This window comes from Salmo salar, chromosome 14 (genome assembly GCF_965601325.2).
Source record: "Salmo salar chromosome 14, fSalSal1, whole genome shotgun sequence".
Taxonomy (NCBI): Eukaryota; Metazoa; Chordata; class Actinopteri; order Salmoniformes; family Salmonidae; genus Salmo; species Salmo salar.
The window spans coordinates 97713598-97738839 of NC_138304.1; the positions used below are offsets into that span (position 1 = coordinate 97713598).

The following is a 25242-nucleotide window of genomic DNA, read 5'->3' on the forward strand; positions in this document are numbered from 1 at the left end:
TGTCAGAGTAGGGTGTCTGCAGAAGCCTGGTCCTGGATACATTAAGGTGTCAGAGTAGGGTGTCTGCAGAAGCCTGGTCCTGGATACATTAAGGTGTCAGAGTAGGGTGTCTGCAGAAGCCTGGTCCTGGATACATTAAGGTGTGTCAGAGTAGGGTGTCTGCAGAAGCCTGGTCCTGGATTCATTAAGGTGTCAGACTAGGGTGTCTGCAGAAGCCTGGTCCTGGATTCATTAAGGTGTGAGAGTAGGGTGTCTTCCTGCAACACAGGAATGTCAGTGTTCTGCCTTGGCCAGCGAAGAGCCCGGATCTCAATCCCATTGAGCAAGTCTGGGACCTGTTGGATCGGAGGGTGAGGGCTAGGGCCATTCCCCCCAGTACTTAATACAGCTGGTGGCCACACCAGATACTGACAGTTACTTTTGATTTTGACCCCCCCCCCCCCTTTGTTCAGGGACACATTATTCTATTTCTGTTAGTCTGTGGAACTTGTTCAGTTTACGTCTCAGTTGTTGAATCTTGTTATGTTCATACAAATATGTACACATATAAGTTTGCTGAAAATAAAACGCAGTTGACAGTGAGAGGAAGTATCTTTTTTTGCTGAGTTTATTTACAAAGCCCTTTTTACATCAGCAGATGTCACAAAGTGCTTACACAGAAACCCAGCCTAAAACCCCAAACAGCAAGCAATGCAGATGTAGAACCACTAACTACTAATTTGCCAAAAGGCTGAGAGATGGGGGTTGAGAAATGAAACCAATCTCAAATTCCTAATTGGCACTCTAGAATGGGTATATCATTATTTGAAAGGTTTTGTAAATATTGCATATTACTCCTACTCAACTACATAACGACATGAAAGTGATGTTTTTATCCCTGTTAAAGAGGAGTCTAGCCTGGTCCCAGATCAGTCTTCTGTTTGGCTTGACTACAGGAGATGGGTGCAGCAATAACAGATCTAGGACCAGCTAAAAAGGAGTCATATTCAGAACAAAGAAATTCCACCACCTCATTAGTAAGCCTGTGGACTTTGTACCACCTTATTGGTCAATTAGAATCATTTATTGGCAAATGCGGGATGAAAATAACGCAGAAAATAATGTGTGTTGAACAATGAGAAAGGTATAAAAGAAACAGAGCCTGCACACTCATAAGCTCCACCATGTACCTTTATTAATTAACAAATGTTTCCATCCTGCAAGGCTCTTTGTCAGGTCATTCCACTGGGAGAGTACCACACCCATATCTATAGACTTAAGACAACCACCAATGAGGGTGGGTCCATACATATTTAAGTTGAATAGGGGCAACACAAAAACTCTAAATAATAATAAATGTATATATATATATATATATATATAACTATGAAATAACACGTATGGAATCATGTAGTAACCAAAAAAGTGTTAACCTGTTTAGGATAGGGGGCAGTATTTTCACGGCCGGATAAAAAACGTACCCGATTTAATCTGGTTATTACTCCTGCCCAGAAACTAGAATATGCATATAATTATTGGCTTTGGATAGAAAACACCCTAAAGTTTCTAAAACTGTTTGAATGGTGTCTGTGAGTATAACAGAACTCATATGGCAGGCCAAAACCTGAGAAGATTCCATACAGGAAGTGCCCTCTCTGACCATTTCTTGGCCTTCTATAGCTTCTTTATCAAAAATAGAGGATCTCTGCTGTAACGTGACATTTTCTAAGGCTCCCATAGGCTCTCAGAAGGCGCCAGAACGGGGAATGATGACTCTGCAGTCCCTGGGCGAAAAACAGTAGGGGTTTTGGAAAGTGGTCGTTCTGAGAACAATGACACGGGGGCGCGAGTGCATGTGAAGACTCCATTTTCTATTTTCAGTGTTTGAACGAAAACAACGTCTCCCGGTCGGAATATTATCGCTATTTTACGAGAAAAATCGCATAAAAATTTATTTTAAACAGCGTTTGACATGCTTCGAAGTACGGTAATGGAATATTTTGAATTTTTTTTTCACGATATGCGCCGGCGCGTCACCCTTCGGATAGTGTCTTGAACGCAAGAACAAAACGCAGCTATTTGGATATAACTATGGATTATTTGGAACCAAAACAACATTGGGTGTTGAAGTAGAAGTCCTGGGAGTGCATTTTGATGAAGTCCTGGGAGTGCATTCTGACGAAGAACAGCAAAGGTAATCTAATTTTTCTTATAGTAAATCTGAGTTTGGTGAGTGCCAAACTTGGTGGGTGTCAAAATAGCTAGCCATGATGGCCGGGCTATCTACTCAGAATATTGCAAAATGTGCTTTCACCAAAAAGCTATTTTAAAATCGGACACCGCGATTGCATAAAGGAGTTCTGTATCTATAATTCTTAAAATAATTGTTATGTATTTTGTGAACGTTTATCGTGAGTAATTTAGTAAATTCACAGAAGTTTTCGGTGGGTATGCTAGTTCTGAACGTCACATGCTAATGTAAAAAGCTGTTTTTTTTATATAAATATGAACTTGATTGAACAAAACATGCATGTATTGTATAACATAATGTCCTAGGAGTGTCATCTGATGAAGATCATCAAAGGTTAGTGCTGCATTTAGCTGTGGTTTTGGTTTTTGTGACATTATATGCTAGCTTGAAAAATGGGTGTGTGATTATTTCTGGCTGGGTACTCTCCTGACATAATCTAATGTTTTGCTTTCGCTGTAAAGCCTTTTTGAAATCGGACAATGTGGTTAGATAAAGGAGAGTCTTGTCTTTAAAATGGTGTAAAATAGTCATATGTTTGAAAAATTGAAGTTTTTGGATTTCTGAGGTGTTTGTAATTCGCGCCACGCTCTATCATTGGATATTGGCGAGGCGATCCGCTAGCGGCACATCTAGATGTAAGAGGTTAAACAAATCAAAATATATTTTAGATTCTTCAAAGTAGCCACCCTTTGCCTTGATGACAGCTTTGCACACTCAGCTTTGCATTCTCTCAAACATCTTCACCTGGAATGCTTTTCCAACAGTCTTGAAGGAGTTCCCACATATGATGAGCACTTGTTGGCTGCTTTTCCTTCACTCTGTGGTCCGACTCATCCCAAACCATCTCAATTTGAATGAGGTCGGGATTGTGGAGGCCAGGTCATCTGATGCAGCACTCCATCTCTCACCTTCTTGGTCAAATAGCCATTACACAGCCTGGAGGTGTGTTGGGTTATTGTCCTGTTGAAAAATGATAGTCCCACTAAGCCCAAACCAGATGGGATGGCATATTGCTGCAGAATTCTGTGGTAGCCATGCTGGTTATGTGTGCCTTGAATTCTAAATAAATCACAGACAGTGTCATCAGCAAAGCACACCCACACCATAACTCAGCCTCCTCCATATTTTACCGGTGGGAAATACACACGTGGAGATCATCCGTTCACCCACACCACGTCTCACAAAGATACAGCGGTTGGAACCCAAATGTGTGTTATTTCAAAGTTTTGATGTCTTCACTATTATTCTACAATGTAGAAATTAGTAAAAATAAAGAAAAACCCTTGAATGAATATTATAACTGTATGAGCATTCATATAAGGCACACAGGGCAAATCTTACTTGACAACCATCTGTCTGATGTAAGGGGGGCTTTTGTACACTACCTGGGGAGGGTGTTTGAAAATAGTAGGTTGTCTCTAAGATCTGTGCCAGTGTTTTCGAACAAAGGGGCTACCCCGAGGAGTGGCTGAACAGGACGTCTGAAAGATTCCAGAATGTAACCCAAGACGAGTGTCTACAGATGTAGAATCTTAATTTGATCACTCTTATGCTGCTGAGAATTTTCCAGCAGGAAATGTAACCTTGTAGTGTATTCTAGGTTTTATAAGGCTCCTAAATTTGTCATTTCCACTTTAAAATGTTAGACTTGATTTGCCCTAACCCCTAAAAGAAATACTGCTTGAGAGAATGCCAAGAGTGCAAAGCTGTCATCAAGGCAAAGGGTGGCTATTTGAAGAATCTCAAATATATTTTGATTTGTTTAAAACTTTTTGGGTTACTACATGATGATGTTTTAAAATAGTAAAAATAAAGAAAATGTGTAGGAATGTGTAGGTGTTCTCAAACTTTTGACCGGTAGTGTATATATAGTTTTTGTGTTGCACCTTTCCACTTAAACATGTATAGACCCACCCTAATTGGTGCTTGTTTTATCTCTATAAATATGGGTGTGGTACACTCCCGGTGAAACGGTGTTTGTATATTAATAAAGGTACGCGGTGGAGCTTGAGTGTGCAGTCTCTGTTTCTTTAATACTGACTTTGGCCTTGCATCCCACTAAAGTTTGTGTTTGATCACACTTGACAATGAGAGAGGACCATGGGAACCTTGCGATCGGTATCTATGGGAACCTTGCGATCGGTATCTATGGGAACCTTGCGATCGGTATCTATGGGATCCATTTACATAGCAAGACGGGCCTTGTACGCATCACTGATTGATTTCTTCATGGATTTACAATGTCTTCCACACTGTCAAACCCAAGCTACGGACATATTGGTCTCGCCTCCCCTGACAGCCATAAAACCTGACAGCCATACTCTTATGATTTCAATAAATGTAAATCGATTTTTTTATTGTTGATGGTTTCAGAATGAATCTCTCCAGTAATAAGTCAACTCCTACTACCATCTATGCATCTTCTGTAATCGTCATAACCATTCTGAATACATTATCCAGGTATTTATGTTGTCATGGCAATAACTTTTTAATGCCGATGCTTAGAAAGAGACGTTGTCAAAAATGGAACCTTCAGTCACTTCCCATTGCTCATTTACAGTCCTTATTAGTGGGCTGTGTGTGTGTGTGTGTGTGTGTGTGTGTGTGTGTGTGTGTGTGTGTGTGTGTGTGTGTGTGTGTGTGTGTGTTTGTTCATGCTTTCTTTTGAGGCCTGTGATGCGACAACGTGGCAAAGCCCATTTGTGTTTGGTATAAATTATCCCTGCCCAACACACAAGCAGCACGCCTCAGCGGCTTGGCAACTCAGCCGCCATCAGATCAACTTTTTTAGATTGGATACTGACTGGGCTGAATGCCATAATCAACCACTCCCCTCAAACTTACTACACTCACCATATTTCATTAAACTGCCGATTGGTAAATAAATTCCAATGCATGGCAAGGGCATTCCCCACACAACACCATCACAGGTGGTCACAGTGTTGGAGAGATTCTAGAATGTCTCATGGAAACGGTTCTATTGTTCAAGGATGAAAAGAGATTCATTGGCGGTTTTCTGGCAGCTGAGATCTTTCTTATTGACCAAAACCAAACACGGAGATTACACAGATTAAAGCTTTGCTTTATGTGAGGCCTGGTGGTTGAAGGTGAAATAAGGACAGGTGTGACAAACACCCATGAAAAGAGGGGAAAACAAGTGAGAAAGTGAGTTGGTCGTATTTATTAAGAAGTTACTACCTGCTCTATAAAATATGAACGTGTCAGTGCATTCAGACAGCGGTCTACTAGTTGTTAGTTTGCCTGCTAGTTTCTCTATAGAATATAAACACACACCTAACAAAGGGGGACCATTAATTCTTTGTGAGACGACTGGAATTCTGTTGCTGTATTTTTAGCAGAATGTTGCTGCCAGAGCCAATCTGATACGGCTTACAGAATATTTCAATCATTGCTCAGTACATTCGAGGAAGTCAGACGGACGAATAAACCTATCCGTGTCCAATCCGATAAGAGGGTGTTGGTGCACGCCAGGGCTGGGCTGGAGGAGTGAAGTCTCTCTCTCTCTCAACTGAGGGCTGTCTGGAAGGCTTCCACCCTGCTCTGCTGCAGAGAAAGAGAGGGGAGAAACACCTTCTTTTCAGACGGTAATCACATGGTCTCTAGTAACTAACAGACCAACCACCATTCACTCTCTCTGGAGCAAATTGTTTTCTTTGGCCAACGCTATCCTGAGCAGCATTGCTCTGCCGCTGAGAGACCATATTGTTCCATTGCTACTTTGAGCTGACTACCCGCCACACAAACCTCACACCTCCCCCTCTCTATTTCGACATTCATCCAGCCAAACCCCTTTGCAGTTTGCACATATCCGGCAACTGTATCAGTGTGCCAGAAAAAGAGGAGAAAGAAATGAAATACCGTAGTAAAAAAACTACAAGAGGAGAAAGGGAAGATTAAAAAGGCAACGTCACTTCAAAACAGACGATAATGCTGTAGTCCCTCAGGAGGAAAAGAGCGTTTTGGCTGCGTTCCCTGGCTGAGAGCTGGCTACGTTACAGCGCTGGGCCAGTAGGTTGGATAGAACACATGGCTGCTGGCGGAACACTCAGAACACAATGCAGTTCCATTCCAGAACCCACATACACACATACAACAAACCCAAAGAAACAGATTTGTTTGGACTTTGTTTGAAGTTAGGTTGTAACATTAATCTTTGACTAGGCTACATGTTTATGTTCAGCACACGGCCGGGTTTATCACCAGTCAAAAAGGCTTATGTTATTGACGTATATTCATCAGACGTTCAATAACAAAACATTTGTCAAACTAAAAAAAGTCTAAGCCTGCTGTGAGTATAACTTTTTTTTTTTAAACAGGTTATTTTTTGATAAACATGAGAAACTTCAGTGAAAAACACACACTGGTTCTCCATGCATGCGTGAGAACTAAAGATGTCGGTCAAGGAGGCCATATCTGGGTTCAAATACTACTCGAAATCATTTCAAATACATAATATGTGCTTAATTAAGCTTTCCTGTTGCAATGGAACCAATAGAACAGTCATAAAACGGCAAACTGCGCCCATTTGGCGTTCCAGGCAGAGAAGTAAATAAAAAATATTTGAAAGATTTCAAATAGTATTTGAACCCAGGTAAGGAGGCCAGGCCTTGAAACCGCAGATCATTGGCTGACCGTTGTTTTAATAAGCAGAGTCGCTTTCTTGATTTCCCCCCAAACTAAACTTCACTTCTCCTGCTAACAATTAGTCTCCAGAAAGCTATTTGTCAAACGTTTTGTGCCGATCAGTCTCCACCAGTCAGCTCCCCAGCTCGCATTACAATTGGACGTTTCCTGCTATAGGGAAAAAACAAGTCCCTCAAACGAACAGTAAGACTAAACAGCTTCTTAAAAACCATACGAGTACCAACACGGTGTCTATGTATTCAGTGCCATTGGTGGAAGGGAGTACTACAAACCTTGAATTGAAGCATACCTAAACATAAACAAGAACTGTAGGCTGAATCCTCCTTCTTTGTGAGAAGTTCCACATTCTAAGATGTTTTATTAAGCCTGCTGTGTCTCACATAGAACTGTATCTGGGGGCTGGTTGCAGTCGGGAGGGAGGGACAATAGGTTAATCATCATATAGTAGAGTGTTGATTGTACAGAAGGTTCATGGTGTGAAGAAATATGATGAGCTAACCTACTCAATACAATAAATGAGATGTACAGAATAGCTGACATGTACAGTGCCTTCAGAAAGTATTCACACCCCTTGACTTTTTCCAAATTGGGATTTCAAATGGATTCAATTGCTGTTTTGTGTCACTTACAAATTAATTAAAAATGAAAAGCTGAAATGTCTTTAGTCAATAAGTATTCAACCCCTTTCTTATGGCAAGCTTAAATAGGTTCAAGAGTAAAAATGTGCTTACCAAGTCACATAATAAGTGTTTAATATGATGATTATTATTATTTTTTTACATTTTAGTCATTTAGCAGACGCTCTTATCCAGAGCGACTTACAGTAGTGAATGCATACATTTCATACATTTTATTTATTCCGTACTGGTCCCCCGTGGGAATCGAACCCACAACCCTGGCGTTGCAAACACGTTGCAAACACCATGCTCTACCAACTGAGCCACACCCTCCCCCGATTACTACCTCATCTCTGTTCCCCACACATACAGATAATTCTAAGGTCCCTCAGTCGAGCAGTGAATTTCAAACACAGATTCAACAACAACAAAGACCAGGGTGGTTTTCCAATGTCTCGCAAAGAGGTAGATAAAGTAATTACACTTTGGATGGTGTATCAATACACCCAGTCATTACAAAGATACAGTCGTCCTTCCTAACTCAGTTAATGGAGAGGAAGGAAACCGCTCAGGGATTTCACCATGAGGCCAATGGTGACTTTAAAAAAGTTACACAGTTTAATGGCTGTGATAGGAGAAAACTGAGGATGGATAAACAACATTGTATTTACTCTACAATACTAACCTAAACGACAGAGTGAAAAGAAATCTGTATAGAATTTTTTTTAAATACAAAAACATGCATCCTGCTTGCAACAAGGCACTAAAACAAAACTGCAAAAAATGTAGCAAAGAAATTAACTTTATCTCCATAAATATAAAGCGTTATGTTTGAGGCAAATCCAACACATCACTGAGTACCACTCTTCATATTTTCAAGCATAGTGGTGGCTGCATCATGTTATGAGTATACTTGTCATCATCAAGGACTGGAGTTTTTTTGTATAAAAAGAAACGGAATAGAGCTAAGCACAGGCAAAATCCTAGAGGAAAACATGGTTCAGTCTGCTTTCAACAGACACCGGGAGACAAATTCACCTTTCAGCAGGACAATAACTTAAAACACACTGGAGTTGCTTACCAAGACGGCATTGAATGTTCCTGAGTGGCCTAGTTACAGTTTTTACTTAAGTCAGCTTGAAAATCTAAAATGGCTATGTAGCAATGAGCAACAACCAACTTGCAATGAGCTTGAAGAATTTTTTAACAAATATTGTGCAATCCAGTTGTGCAAAGCTCTTATAGACTTACCCAGAAAGACTCACAGCTGTAATCACTCTTATAGACTTACCCAGAAAGACTCACAGCTGTAATTACTGCAATTTATTAACTCAGGGGTGTGAATACTTATTTAAATTAGATATTTCATTTAATTTTCAATTCATTTGCTAAATATTCTAAAAACATGTTTTCACTTTGTCATTCTGGGGGATTGTGTGTAGATGGATCAAATGTGTGTTTTTTTTTAACCTATTTTGAAGTCGGGCTGTAACACAACGAAATGTGGAATAAGTCAAGGGGTATAAATACTTTCTGAAGGCAGTGTACGTGTGTGAATGAAAGGTCCCCAGACCGCCAGAGGCCCTCAGGTCATTTTTACCATAACCAGCACCATACATTCTTTTCTCTATTCTACAGTAATTTAACACACTACAGCACTTACAGGTAGGTCTACAGAGCCTTTGGAAAGTATTCATATCCATTGACTTATTCCACATTTTGTTGTGTTACAGGATGCACCCCATAATGACAAAGTGAAAACATGTTTTTAGAAATGTTTGCAAATATATTTAAAATTAAATATAGAAATTTCATTGACATAAGTATTCACAACCCTGAGTCAATACTTTGTAGAAGCACCTTTGGCAGCGATTACAGCTTTGACTCGTCTTGGGTATGTCTGTATCAGCTTTGAGTCGTCTTGGGTTTGTCTGTATCATCTTTGACTCGTCTTGGGTATTGGGTCTGTATCAGCTTTGAGTCGTCTTGGGTCTTCTATCAGCTTTGAGTCGTCTTGGGTATTGGGTCTGTATCAGCTTTGAGTCGTCTTGGGTCTTCTATCAGCTTTGAGTCGTCTTGGGTATTGGGTCTGTATCAGCTTTGAGTCGTCTTGGGTCTTCTATGAGCTTTGAGTCGTCTTGGGTATTGGGTCTGTATCAGCTTTGAGTCGTCTTGGGTATTGGGTCTGTATCAGCTTTGAGTCGTCTTGGGTATTGGGTCTGTATCAGCTTTGAGTCGTCTTGGGTATTGGGTCTGTATCAGCTTTGAGTCGTCTTGGGTATTGGGTCTGTATCAGCTTTGCACATCTGGATTTGGGGATTTTCTCTCATTCTTCCATGCAGATTTTCAGGCCCAGTACATCACCAGGGCCAAACGTCCTGCCATCCAGGACCTCTATACCAGGCCGTGTCAGAGGAAGGTCCTAAAAATTGTCAAAGTCCAGCCACCCAAGTCATAGACTGTTCTCTCTGCTACCGCACGGCAAGCAGTACCAGAGAGCCAAGTCTAGGTCCAAGAGGCTTTTAAACAGCTTCTACCCTCAAGCCATAAGACTCTTGAACATCTATTCAAATGGCTACCCAGACTATTTGCATTGCCCCCCCCTCCTTCTCTTTTACACTGCTGCCACTCTGTCATTTTAATGACTCTACCTACATGTACATATTACCTCAATTAACCGGTGCCCCCGCACATTGACTCTGTACCGGTACCCCCTGTATATAGTCTGGCTATTGGTTATTTTACTGCTGTTCTTTAATTACTTGTTCCTTTTATTTCTTATTCTTATTAGTATTTTTTAAACTGCATTGTTGGTTAGGGGCTTGTAAGTAAGCATTTCACTGTAAGGTCACACCTGTTGTATTCGGCACATGTGACTAATAACATTTGATTTGATGGTGTTAGATGGGTGATGAGCTATGCCTGGTTGTGCCTGGTTTTCTCCAGACATTGCGCTTTGCATTCAGGACAAATAGTAACATTTTTGTCTCATCAGACAACAAAATCTTTTGCCTTATGATCTCAGAGTTTTTTACAAACTCCAGGCGTGCTGTAATGTGCCTTTTTCTCAGGAGTGGCTTCCGTCTGGCCACTCTAAAATGTAAAATATGTCAAAGGTGCATCTGTGTGTGCAAATTTGAGATACACTGTTCCAATCAAGTTGTAGTGACATCAAGGATGACCAAAGAAAATTGCATGCACCTTAGCTCAATTTGGAGTGTCACAGCAAAGGGATGTGAATACATACGTAAATAAGACATTTCTGTATTTCATTAGCACATTATAATTTTTTTCTTCTAAAAACGTGTTTTCACTTTTTCATTATGGGTTATTGTGTGTAGATGGGTGAAGGAAAAAAAAAAAAAATCATCCATTTTGAATTCAGGCTGTAACACAACAAAATGTGGAATAAGTCAAGCGGTATGAATACTTTCTGAAGGCACTGTATACTCCACTGAGGTGACCATCTTCTGTAGGTTACTGTGGACTGGAGCACCAGCAGCAAACATCGCGGCAGTTCTCTTGTAAATCACAACTTTGAAAGAAACGCAGTTTAAAACCTCAAATTCACACTGCTCTGGGAATTGATTCAAAACAATTCCTCAGGCATTCTTGCTCTATCATTCCCTCCCACTCCACCATTCCCTCCCTCTCCCCTTCCCTCTCTTGCCCAAGCCCCCATTATGGGATAAAGGTTACTAACAGTTACTATGGTAGTGGCAGAAGCGTTTATTCCCCTTGAAAGCGTCTAACGTTCGCAGCAGAAATCGGTCACAGGTGTGTGGACCTTAATCTGAAGGCAATAATGGTCCTGCACTGGGGAGAGGTCACTGAGGAAGAGGAACTCGAACTTGTTCCTATTGAAGCCCCAGACAGAATTGTCTCTCTCCACTCCCATTAATTTCAGTCTGAGAGTGTGCTTAAGCTATTAGACAGCGTCGGAGATCCTATAGCCTACAGCCAAGTAAGGGGAGAGGATAATTCCTTTTTTTCTTCTCCCTTCTTTTGAGTGATGAATTGAAACCTGCTTGGGATTGGGTGGGGGTTTAATTGGGCATTGTCACATTATAGAATGCACTCTAGAATGGCCCTCACAAAAGGAATTACTTGGCTGCTGGATATCAGGGTACCCACCTGGTAGAATGGAACATGAATAAAGGAGATTACAACCATTGAAGTTTCACAACTGGCCTATCCACTACAGACACTTAACATTTCATCTGTAGATATCCGTTTGCATATGAGACTTTTGAAAAATTAAATACAACATGTGCATTGTGGGAAGAGGAAACCATAGCACAGAGACCAACATGGCTAGATTAAAGGTTTCTAGCAGCATGAGGTAGCCACATTATCCATTAAGAGTCCACCCAAAACGGTGCGTGGCAAATTCCGACTGGAACAAAGATGGAGATTGCAGATGCAGAGGCCTTTTTGACTGTTCAAGGACATCTGGGCCAGGCTACTAGAGCAGATTCTGCTCTCACTGTTCATCTAATGGCATTAGGGCTGTGACGGTCATGGAATTATGGAGGACGGTATTTGACCAGCCAAATGACCACGGTCTCCATAATAACCGTTGTATAGCAATTATTATTGTTTAATTTCTTACACACATTTTCTCCTCTCCTCGTAAATAAAATGTTACTGGTCGTGTACACATTTTGCAGATATTATCACAGCTGTAGCAACATGCTTATGTTTCTAACTTCAACAGTACAGTAATACCCAACAATACACACAAATCCAAAAAATAAAGGAATTAAGAAATATAGAAATATTAGAACAAGCAAAGTCAGAGTCCGGAATATAAATACACTGTATATGTATAGGACGGTGTGTATAGACATTATGGACTGTATATGAATATATATGGATGGTGTGTATAGACATTATGGACAGTATATGAATAGAAAAGTTGTGTACAGCAGTAGTTATATAGGATGGTGTGTATAGACATTATGGACTGTATATGAATAGAAAAGTTGTGTACAGCAGTAGTTATATAGGATTAGCCTTGACTAGAATACAGTATATAAATATGAAGTGAGTAAAACAGTATGTAAACATGATTAAAAATGACCAGTGTTCAATGACTATGTACATAGGGTCTCTAAGGTGCAGGGTAGAGTACCGGGTAGTAGCTAGCTAGTAACAGTGACTAATGTTCAGGGCAGGGCATTGGGTGGAGGCTGGCTAATGGTGACTATTTAACAGTCTGATGGCCTGGAGGAAGAAGCTGTTTTTCAGTCTCTCGGTCTAAGCTTTGATACACCTGTACTGTCTCCACCTTCTAGATGGTAGTGGGGTGAAGAGGTCGTGGCTCGGGTGGCTGAGGTCCTTGATGATCTTCTAGATGGTAGTGGGGTGGCTGAGGTCCTTGATGATCTTCTAGATGGTAGCGGGGTGGCTGAGGTCCTTGATGATCTTCTAGATGGTAGTGGGGTGAAGAGGTCGTGGCTCGGGTGGCTGAGGTCCTTGATGATCTTCTAGATGGTAGTGGGGTGAAGAGGTCGTGGCTCGGGTGGCTGAGGTCCTTGATGATCTTCTAGATGGTAGTGGGGTGAAGAGGTCGTGGCTCGGGTGGCTGAGGTCCTTGATGATCTTCTCGGCCTTCCTGTGACAGAGCCCTGCGGTTGCGGATGGTGCAGTTGCCGTACCAGGCGGCGATACAGCCCGACAGGATGCTCTCATTGTGCATCTGTAGAAGTTCCTGAGGGTCTTAGGGGCCAAACCGAATTTCTTCAGCCTCCGTATCTAGCAGTTTGTGTTCACCAGATAGGGGTCAGTCCCCATATGTAAAACATTCCTCTCCAATGCAGGACAAACAAGACAGACGGATATGGAGGATCAACAGCTGTGTTCTCATGGGAGAAAAAAATAACAAGGTGGAGAGACGCAGAGGGATGGAGGTGGAGAGACGCAGAGGGATGGAGGTGAAGAGACGCAGAGGGATGGAGGTGAAGAGACGCAGAGGGATGGAGGTGAAGAGACGCAGAGGGATGGAGGTGAAGAGACGCAGAGGGATGGAGGTGAAGAGACGCAGAGGGATGGAGGTGGAGAGACGCAGAGGGATGGAGGTGAAGAGACGCAGAGGGATGGAGGTGGAGAGACGCAGAGGGATGGAGGTGAAGAGACGCAGAGGGATGGAGGTGAAGAGACGCAGAGGGATGGAGGTGGAGAGACGCAGAGGGATGGAGGTGAAGAGACGCAGAGGGATGGAGGTGAAGAGACGCAGAGGGATGGAGGTGAAGAGACGCAGAGGGGGAGGTGAGGCGCGAGGGTGGAGGGAGAGACGCAGAGGGATGGAGGTGGAGAGACGCAGAGGGATGGAGGTGAAGAGACGCAGAGGGATGGAGGTGGAAGAGACGCAGAGGGATGGAGGTGAGAGAGACGCAGAGGGATGGAGGTGAAGAGACGCAGAGGGATGGAGGTGAAGAGACGCAGAGGGATGGAGGTGAAGAGACGCAGAGGGATGGAGGTGGAAGAGACGCAGAGGGATGGAGGTGAAGAGACGCAGAGGGATGGAGGTGGAGAGACGCAGAGGGATGGAGGTGAAGAGACGCAGAGGGATGGAGGTGAAGAGACGCAGAGGGATGGAGGTGAAGAGACGCAGAGGGATGGAGGTGGAGAGACGCAGAGGGATGGAGGTGGAGAGACGCAGAGGGATGGAGGTGGAGAGACGCAGAGGGATGGAGGTGGAGAGACGCAGAGGGATGGAGGTGAAGAGACGCAGAGGGATGGAGGTGAAGAGACGCAGAGGGATGGAGGTGGAGAGACGCAGAGGGATGGAGGTGGAGAGACGCAGAGGGATGGAGGTGGAGAGACGCAGAGGGATGGAGGTGAAGAGACGCAGAGGGATGGAGGTGGAGAGACGCAGAGGGATGGAGGTGAAGAGACGCAGAGGGATGGAGGTGGAGAGACGCAGAGGGATGGAGGTGAAGAGACGCAGAGGGATGGAGGTGAAGAGACGCAGAGGGATGGAGGTGAAGAGACGCAGAGGGATGGAGGTGAAGAGACGCAGAGGGATGGAGGTGGAGAGACGCAGAGGGATGGAGGTGGAGAGACGCAGAGGGATGGAGGTGGAGAGACGCAGAGGGATGGAGGTGGAGAGACGCAGAGGGATGGAGGTGGAGAGACGCAGAGGGATGGAGGTGAAGAGACGCAGAGGGATGGAGGTGAAGAGACGCAGAGGGATGGAGGTGAAGAGACGCAGAGGGATGGAGGTGAAGAGACGCAGAGGGATGGAGGTGGAGAGACGCAGAGGGATGGAGGTGGAGAGACGCAGAGGGATGGAGGTGAAGAGACGCAGAGGGATGGAGGTGGAGAGACGCAGAGGGATGGAGGTGAAGAGACGCAGAGGGATGGAGGTGAAGAGACGCAGAGGGATGGAGGTGAAGAGACGCAGAGGGATGGAGGTGAAGAGACGCAGAGGGATGGAGGTGGAGAGACGCAGAGGGATGGAGGTGGAGAGACGCAGAGGGATGGAGGTGGAGAGACGCAGAGGGATGGAGGTGAAGAGACGGGGAGGGATGGAGGTGGAGAGACGCAGAGGGATGGAGGTGAAGAGACGCAGAGGGATGGAGGTGAAGAGACGCAGAGGGATGGAGGTGGAGAGACGCAGAGGGATGGAGGTGAAGAGACGCAGAGGGATGGAGGTGGAGAGACGCAGAGGGATGGAGGTGGAGAGACGCAGAGGGATGGAGGTGAAGAGACGCAGAGGGATGGAGGTGGAGAGACGCAGAGGGATGGAGGTGAAGAGACGCAGAGGGATGGAGGTGAAGAGACGCAGAGGGATGGAGGTGGAGAGACGCAGAGGGATGGAGGTGAAGAGACGCAGAGGGATGGAGGTGAAGAGACGCAGAGGGATGGAGGTGAAGAGACACAGAGGGATGGAGGTGGAGAGACGCAGAGGGATGGAGGTGATCAATAAGCCATCCAGTGATGCCAATAAATATGTCAATATGATCACTGTTCCTAGTATGATGAGGCAGGTGTAATGAAGACCTTCCTTGGTTTATCCATCAAAATACATTCGATCCTAACAGAGATATTTTAACTTTAATCGTTTAAAAGAGACAAGTAATGTGAAAGCCAAATCAATAATCCATCAATTAACAAATAATGAAATAAAGTTGTGTGTGTGTGTGTGTGTGTGTGTGTGTGTGTGTGTGTGTATTGTAGTTTTACAAAGAGCACTAAATGGATGTCAGCCATCTCCCGTCTAAAGGAGAAATAATGCCTAGCGTATAGGCCTAGCTCGATAACACTGGGATATTTTATAGTAGATGAGTGTTTTACATTTAATGGTCAAAGTGTGTCTTTCCTTTATTAGATCGCATTTTAACCATCATGAAAACACACTTATAACGTTGAATTGCTCTGGAGTAGCAGTGGGAGCTGAGAAAAAGCAGTTTATGCTGACCACACACTGACAATAACACTATAATGTTGTTACCGACGTTAAACTCAGGACGGCTGGTCTGAATGGCTCGTCACTTTTAATTCATTTTAGTAAACCCACTATAACTCACATCGCTTCCTATCTTACCTCATCAGCATAGCAGGTATTTATAGGGTAGTCATTATAATGTTACCTCATCAGCATAGCAGGTATTTATAGGGTAGTGTCATAATGTTACCTCATTAGCATAGCAGGTATTTATTGGGTAGTGTCATAATGTTACCTCATTAGCATAGCAGGTATTTATAGGGTAGTGCCATAATGTTACCTCATCACCATAGCAGGTATTTATAGGGTAGTGTCATAATGTTACCTCATTAGCATAGCAGGTATTTATAGGGTAGTCATTATAATGTTACCTCATCACCATAGCAGGTATTTATAGGGTAGTGTCATAATGTTACCTCATCACCATAGCAGGTATTTATAGGGTAGTGTCATAATGTTACCTCATCAGCATAGCAGGTATTTATAGGGTAGTGTCATAATGTTACCTCATCAGCATAGCAGGTATTTATAGGGTAGTGTCATAATGTTACCTCGTCAGTATAGCAGGTATTTATAGGGTAGTCATTATAATATTACCTCATTAGCAGAGCAGGTATTTATTGGGTAGTGTCATAATGTTACCTCGTCAGTATAGCAGGTATTTATAGGGTAGTCATTATAATGTTACCTCATTAGCAGAGCAGGTATTTATTGGGTAGTGTCATAATGTTACCTCGTCAGTATAGCAGGTATTTATAGGGTAGTCATTATAATGTTACCTCATCAGCATAGCAGGTATTTATAGGGTAGTGTCATAATGTTACCTCGTCAGTATAGCAGGTATTTATAGGGTAGTCATTATAATGTTACCTCATTAGCAGAGCAGGTATTTATTGGGTAGTGTCATAATGTTACCTCATTAGCATAGCAGGTATTTATAGGGTAGTGTCATAATGTTACCTCATCAGCATAGCAGGTATTTATAGGGTAGTGTCATAATGTTACCTCGTCAGTATAGCAGGTATTTATAGGGTAGTCATTATAATGTTACCTCATTAGCAGAGCAGGTATTTATAGGGTAGTGTCATAATGTTACCTCGTCAGTATAGCAGGTATTTATAGGGTAGTCATTATAATGTTACCTCATTAGCAGAGCAGGTATTTATTGGGTAGTGTCATAATGTTACCTCGTCAGTATAGCAGGTATTTATAGGGTAGTCATTATAATGTTACCTCATCACCATAGCAGGTATTTATAGGGTAGTCATTATAATGTTACCTCATCACCATAGCAGGTATTTATAGGGTAGTGTCATAATGTTACCTCGTCAGTATAGCAGGTATTTATAGGGTAGTCATTATAATGTTACCTCATTAGCAGAGCAGGTATTTATTGGGTAGTGTCATAATGTTACCTCGTCAGTATAGCAGGTATTTATAGGGTAGTCATTATAATGTTACCTCATTAGCAGAGCAGGTATTTATTGGGTAGTGTCATAATGTTACCTCGTCTGTATAGCAGGTATTTATAGGGTAGTCATTATAATGTTACCTCATTAGCAGAGCAGGTATTTATTGGGTAGTGGCAATTCCACCACGCTTGCTGATTAACCTATGGGCTCACTTGTGCAATAAACACTTCCATTTCTTTCAAACAATGAGCATAAACAATCTGATGATCTTTCACCTCCCCACCACCACCACCACCACCACCACCACCACCACCACCACCACCACCACCACCACCACCACCACCACCTCCCCACCACCACCACCACCTCCCCACCACCACCACCACCACCACCACCACCACCACCACCTCCCCACCACCACCACACCACCACCACCACACCACCACCACCACACCACCACCACCACACCACCACCACCACCCCACCACCACCACCACCTCCCCACCACCACCACCACCACCACCTGAAGGACCGTGATGACCTCGTTCTCCCAACGGGGGAGGGGGTACGATGATTAGTGTTCTTAAGCAGAATGTAATGCTTATTTTGCACATATCCATAGTTGGTAAGTCACCACTCAGGACTCAATGTCTTTATAATCTACATCTAGACGGGATGGGCTAGTGATCATATGACCTACAGATACAGTCTTGCCAACATAAAGCATATGGATTCAATAAACCGCTTGAGAAATCAATGTGGTACAAACATGGCAATTTACAATACTGATCATCTATACAGCTACAATCCTTGGGCTGAAGATGAGGATAACATTATTAAATAGCTTTACTGCTGCATTCCATTATGAATCTATTTGATGTACAGTATATTTATTGAATCACTGCAGTGTAAGGCCTACATGATTGTATACATTAAAGCCATATGCAGCCCAGCCAAATCAGATTCCTGTAAAAGCACTTTAAACGGTGACGTATTGTATAGTTTAACAGATTCCTGGGTAATGACCTCAAAGCAAAGATCCCTGGGTAATGACCTCAAAGCAAAGATCCCTGGGTAATGACCTCAAAGCAAAGATCCCTGGGTAATGACCTCAAAGCAAAGATCCCTGGGTAATGACCTCAAACCACAGATCCCTGGGTAATGACCTCAAAGCAAAGATCCCTGGGTAATGACCTCAAAGCAAAGATCCCTGGGTAATGACCTCAAAGCAAAGATCCCTGGGTAATGACCTCAAAGCAAAGATCCCTGGGTAATGACCTCAAAGCAAAGATCCCTGGGTAATGACCTCAAAGCAAAGATCCCTGGGTAATGACCTCAAAGCAAAGATCCCTGGGTAATGACCTCAAAGCAAAGATCCCTGGGTAATGACCTCAAACCACAGATCCCTGGGTAATGACCTCAAAGCAAAGATCCCTGGGTAATGACCTCAAAGCAAAGATCCCTGGGTAATGACCTCAAAGCAAAGATCCCTGGGTAATGACCTCAAAGCAAAGATCCCTGGGTAATGACCTCAAAGCAAAGATCCCTGGGTAATGACCTCAAAGCAAAGATCCCTGGGTAATGACCTCAAAGCAAAGATCCCTGGGTAATGACCTCAAAGCAAAGATCCCTGGGTAATGACCTCAAACCAAAGATCCCTGGGTAATGACCTCAAAGCAAAGATCCCTGGGTAATGACCTCAAACCAAAGATCCCTGGGTAATGACTGCAATCAAACACCGATCCTACAATACTCCCTGACTACTGGTAGAAAGAAGTTTAGCCCAACGAGACACGCATGGCACACACACACACACACACACACACACACACAATGTGAAATGGCTAGCTATTTAGCAGTCGTGGTTATGCTACTTCATGAGCGTGGATGTGTTCTGAGGGTCCCTGTGTTCTGAGGGTCATCCAGTAAGGGACAGTGACAGGAATGGAAGATACACACACACACACACACACACACACACACACACACACACACACACACACACACACACACACACACACACACACACACACACACACACACACACACACACACACACACACACACACACACACACACACACACACACACACTCTCTATCAATGCATCCATCCACCCACCACACACACAGTTTGTCTTACCTGACGTGGGGCACATCAATGCTGGATGACACCACCTTGCGTTTCTGCTCCAGCAGGGAAACAGAGCGGGTGTGGTCCCTCTCTGGACCCTCAAGGGGGCGCACCGTCCTCCTTCCGTCTGCTCCCCGCTCCCCCTTCAACGCCTCTGGGCTCAGGGAGTTGGCCTCCCCCTTCTGGGCCTCCATGGTCTGGCTCTGCAGAGGAGCCCCGTTCCCTCGGCCGTTCCAGGAGCTCTGCTGCAGAGGGATAACGGTATGACTGGGTTACCTCAGAGACATGTACAGCAGGCTAACTAGTAAAGACTGGGACTCTGGGAGGCTAAAAATGTAAGGTGATGTGTATTGTAAAGATCACCTGACATTTTAACCACATTTTAACCACCCAGTCCCTGCTTTTCATTGGATAGGCATATAGTATCCTATGTGCCATTTGGTACAGCATTACCCACAATGCAGTGTATACACACTCGTTCTAGCTAATACTCACACTTCCAGACAGTTTTGTAGTGTTGCTAGTGTTGAGCTGACAACAACAGGATGTACATTAATGAGTGTTTCACTTTTAAAATGTGGGATTTATTTTTTGTGCTTCCACAGACATCCCCGGCAAATCCCGCAAAAGCAGAGGTGTTGCAAGCACATACGCTAGCAAATTTCAATTTATATATAAAAAAATTACTGCATTTTCATCTTTCGAGCTTCTAGTCATGAAATCTATGCAGCCTACTCAATCACTTTTATAGCTACTGTTTACAGGCCTCCTGTGCCGTATACAGTGTTCCTCACTGAGTTCCCTGACTTCCTATCGGACCTTGTAGTCATGGAAGATATTACAATTTTTGGTGACTTTAATATTCACATGGAAAAGTCCACAGACCCTCTCCAAAAGACTTTCGGAGCCATCATCAACTCAGTGGGACTTGTCCAACATGTCTCATGACCTACTCACTGCCACAGTCATACTCTGGACCTAGTTTTGTCGCGTGGAATAAATATTGTGGATCTTAACGTTTTTCCTCATAATCCTGGACTATCGGACCACCATTTTATTACGTTTGCAATCACAACAAATAATCTGCTCAGACCCCAACCAAGGATCATAAAAAGCCGTGCTATAAATTCTCGGACAACCCAAAGATTCCCAGATGCCCTTCCAGACTCCCTCCACCTACCCAAGGACGTTAGAGTACAAAAATTGGTTAACCACCTAACTGAGGAACTCAATTTAACCTTGCGTAATACCCTAGATGTAGTCGCACCACTAAAAACAAAAATACATTTGTCATTATAAACTAGCTCCCTGGTATACAGAAAATACAGAGCCATGAAGCAAGCTTCCAGAAAATTGGAACGGAAATGTCGCAACACCAAACTGGAAGTCTTCCAATTAGCATGGAAAGACAGTACCGTGCAGTATCGAAGAGCCCTCACTGCTGCTCGATCATCCTATTTTTCCAACTTAATTGAGGAGAATAAGAACAATACAAAATGTATTTTAGATACTGTCGCAAAGCTAACTAAAAAGCAGCATTCCCCAAGAGGATGGCTTTCACTTCGGCAGTGATAAATCCACTAACTTATTTGACGAAAAGATCATGACTCCTCCATAAACCTGCGTATTTCTCCACAGCTCAGTTGTCCTGAGTCTGCACAACACTGCCAGGACCTATGATCAAAATAGACACTCTAGTTTTTTAATACTATATCTCTTGACATATTGATGAAAATAGTCATGGCCTCTAAACCTTCAAGCTGCATACTGGACCCTATTCCAACTAAAATACTGAAAGAGCTGCTTCCTGTGCTTGGCCATCCTTTGTTGAACATAATAAATGTCTCCCTATCCACCGGATGTGTACCAAACTCACTGAAAGTGGCAGTGGCACTCTTGAAAAAGCCAAACCTTGACCCAGAAAATATAAAAAAAACTAAAAATCGGCCTATATCGAATCTTCCATTCCTCTCAAAAGATTTAGAAAAAATTGTTGCACAGCAACTCACTGCCTTCCTGAAGACAAACAATGTATACGAAACTGTTTGTATACGAAACACTTCAGTCTAGTTTTAGACCCCATCATAGCACTGAGACTGCACTCGTGAAGGTGGTAAATTACCTTTAAATGGCGTCAGACCAAGGCTCTGCATCTGTCCTCCTGCTCCTAGACCTTTGTGCTGCTTTTGTTACCATCGATCACCACATTCTTTTGGAGAGATTGGAAACCGAAATCGGTCTACACGGACAAGTTCTGGCCTGGTTTAGATCTTATCTGTCGGAAAGATATCAGTTTGTCTCTGTGGATGGTTTGTCTTCTGACAAATCAACTGTAAGTTTTGGTGTTCCTCAAGGTTCCGTTTTTGGACCACTATTGTTTTCACTATATATTTTACCTCTTGGTGATGTCATTCGGAAACATAATGTTAACTTTCACTGCTTTGCGGACGATACACAGCTGTACATTTCGATGAAACATTGTGAAGCCCCAAAATTGCCATCCCTGGAAGCATGTGTTTCAGATATAAGGAAGTGGATGGCGGAAAATGTTTTACTTTTAAACTCGGACAAAACAGAGATGCTAGTTCTAGGTCCCAAAAAACAAAAAGATCTTCTGTCGGATCTGACAATTAATTTTGATGGTTCTACAGTCGTCTCAAATAAAACTGAAGGACCTCAGCGTTACTCTGGACCCTGATCTCTCTTTTGACGAACAGATCAAGACTGTTTCAAGGACAGCTTTTATCCATCTACGTAACATTGCAAAAATCAGAAACTTTCTGTCCAAACTTTTTGGCTTCCTGTTCAGGCTAGGGCTGATTTCAAGGTTTTACTGCTAACCTACAAGCATTACAATGGCTTGCTCCTACCTATCTCTCTGATTTGGTCCTGCCGTACATACCTACACGTACGCTACGATCACAAGACGCAGGCCTCCTAATTGTCCCTAGAATGTCTAAACAAACAGCTGGAGGCAGGGCTTTCTCCTATAGAGATACATTTTTATGGAATGGTCTACCTATCCATGTGAGAGACACAGACTCGGTCTCAACCTTTAAGTCTTTATTGAAGACTCATCTCTTCAGTACGTCCTATGATTGAGTGTAGTCTGGCCCAGGAGTGTGAAGGTGAACGGAAAGGCACTGGAGTGACAAACCGCCCTAACTGTCTCTGCCTGGCCAGTTCCCCTCTCTCCACTGGGATTTTCTGTCCTTACCCTATTACAGGGGCTGAGTCACTGGCTTACTGGTGCTCTTCCATGCTGTCCCTAAGAGGGGTGCGTCACTTGAGTGGGTTGAGTCACTGATGTGATCTTCCTGTCAGGGTTGGCGCCCCCTCAGGTTCGTGCCGTGGGGGAGATCTTTGTGGGCTATACCCGGCCTTGTCTCAGGGTAGTAAGTTGGCGTTCTGAAGATATCCCTCTAGTGGTGTGGGGGCTGTGCTTTGGAAAAGTGGGTGAGGTTATATCCTGCCTGGTTGGCCCTGTCCGGGGGTATTATCGAACGGGGCCAGTGTCTATGCTGCAATAGTTTATGTGTCGGGGGACTAGGATCAGTCTGTTATATCTGGAGTATTTATCCTGTCTTATCCGGTGTCCTGTGTGAATTTAAGTATGCTCCCTCTAACCTTCTCTCTCTTCCCTCGGAAGACCTGAGCCCTAGGACCATGCCTCGGGACTACCTGGCCTGATGACTCCTTGTTGTCCCCAGTCCACCTACTGCTGCTGCAGCTTCAACTGTTCTGCCTGCGGCTATGGAACCCTGACCTGTTCGCCGGACGTGCTACCTTGTCCCGGACCTGCTGTTTTCGACTCTCTCTCTCTACTGCACCTGCTGTCTCTAACCCTGAATGATCGGCTGTGAAAAGCCAACTGACATTTACTCCTGAGGTGCTGACCTGTTGCACCCTCTACAACCACTGTGATTATTATTATTTGACCATGCTGGTCATCAATGAACATTTGAACATCTTGGCTATGTTCTGTTATAAACTCCACCCGGCACAGCCAGAAGAGGTCTGGCCACCCCTCAGAGCCTGGTTCCTCTCTAGGTTTCTTCCTAGGTTCCTGCCTTTTTAGGGAGTTTTTCCTAGCCAGTCCGCTTCATTTGTCTGAAGGTGGCTGCTCCAGTGGTGACGACAGGTCATTTTCTTTGCATAAGAAAGCATCTCCCTTGACATTCTGGAAACAACTACCCGCAGTAACAATAATGTGAGGCAAAGCACAATGCAGCACATCCACTTGCTACTAAACAACTCAGCTGGGCACAGCAATAGTGTGTATACACACACACACACACACACACACACACACACACACACACACACACACACACACACACACACACACACTTGCCTTTGTGCGGCTGTTAGTAAAGACATCAACACACACACACACACACACACACACACACCATGCAGAGGGTTTAAGGAGAGGCCAAGAAGAGAGGCCAGGAAGAGAGGCCAAGAAGAGAGGCCAAGAGGAGAGGCCAAGAGGAGAGGCCAAGAGGAGAGGCCAGGAGGAGAGGCCAAGAGGAAAGGCCAGGAGGAAAGGCCAGGAGGAGAGGCCAAGAGGAGAGGCCAAGAGGAGAGGCCAGGAGGAGAGGCCAGGAGGAGAGGCCAAGAGGAGAGGCAAAGAGGAGAGGGTGAGGTCCACATGTCTAAGTGCACCAGCAGAGGGTTGAAGGACAATACGCCCATACAGCCTTACAGTGGGATCGAGATCATTATTTCCAAAACACACTGTAACACGATTATCTCTCAACTGTAGAAAACGACAGGCAACACCCAGTCAATCGAAAGCACACACACACACAACTTTGAACAGGTTTCAAATTTACTTAGATTCAGGATGTCAAATATTAGGGATGTGCATCTGTCCCTTTCAAGAGGATGGATACAAGAGAAGTGGATACATATCTAGATACAAGAGGACTGGATACAAGAAGACTGGATACATATCTAGATACAAGAGGACTGGACACATATCTAGATACAAGAGGACTGGATACATATCTAGATACAAGAGGACTGGACACATATCTAGATACATGAGGACTGGATACATATCTAGATACAAGAGGACTGGATACATATCTAGATACAAGAGGACTGAATACATATCTAGATACAAGAGGACTGGATACATATCTAGATACAAGAGGTCTGGATACATATCTAGATACAAGAGGACTGGATACATATCTAGATACAAGAGGACTGGACACATATCTAGATACAAGAGGACTGGATACATATCTAGATACAAGAGGACTGGACACATATCTAGATACAAGAGGACTGGACACATATCTAGATACAAGAGGACTGGACACATATCTAGATACAAGAGGACTGGATACATATCTAGATACAAGAGGACTGGATACATATCTAGATACAAGAGGACTGGACACATATCTAGATACAAGAGGACTGGATACATATCTAGATACAAGAGGACTGGATACATATCTAGATACAAGAGGACTGGATACATATCTAGATACAAGAGGACTGGATACATATCTAGATACAAGAGGACTGGATACATATCTAGATACAAGAGGACTGGATACATATCTAGATACAAGAGGACTGGATACATATCTAGATACAAGAGGACTGGATACATATCTAGATACAAGAGGACTGGATACATATCTAGATACAAGAGGACTGGATACATATCTAGATACAAGAGGACTGGATACATATCTAGATACAAGAGGACTGG

General features: G+C 43.6%; 1 protein-coding gene across 1 annotated transcript in view; it reads right to left on the bottom strand.

Moving 5' to 3' along the window:
* The window catches only part of znf704 (zinc finger protein 704), a 95994-nt gene that overhangs the window by 59472 nt on the left and 11280 nt on the right, over positions 1–25242 (bottom strand). Inside the window, exon 2 of the mRNA XM_045694933.2 lies at positions 19518–19753. Coding sequence (XP_045550889.1) covers positions 19518–19753 — 236 coding nt within the window. The remainder of the gene's footprint in view (positions 1–19517; positions 19754–25242) is intronic.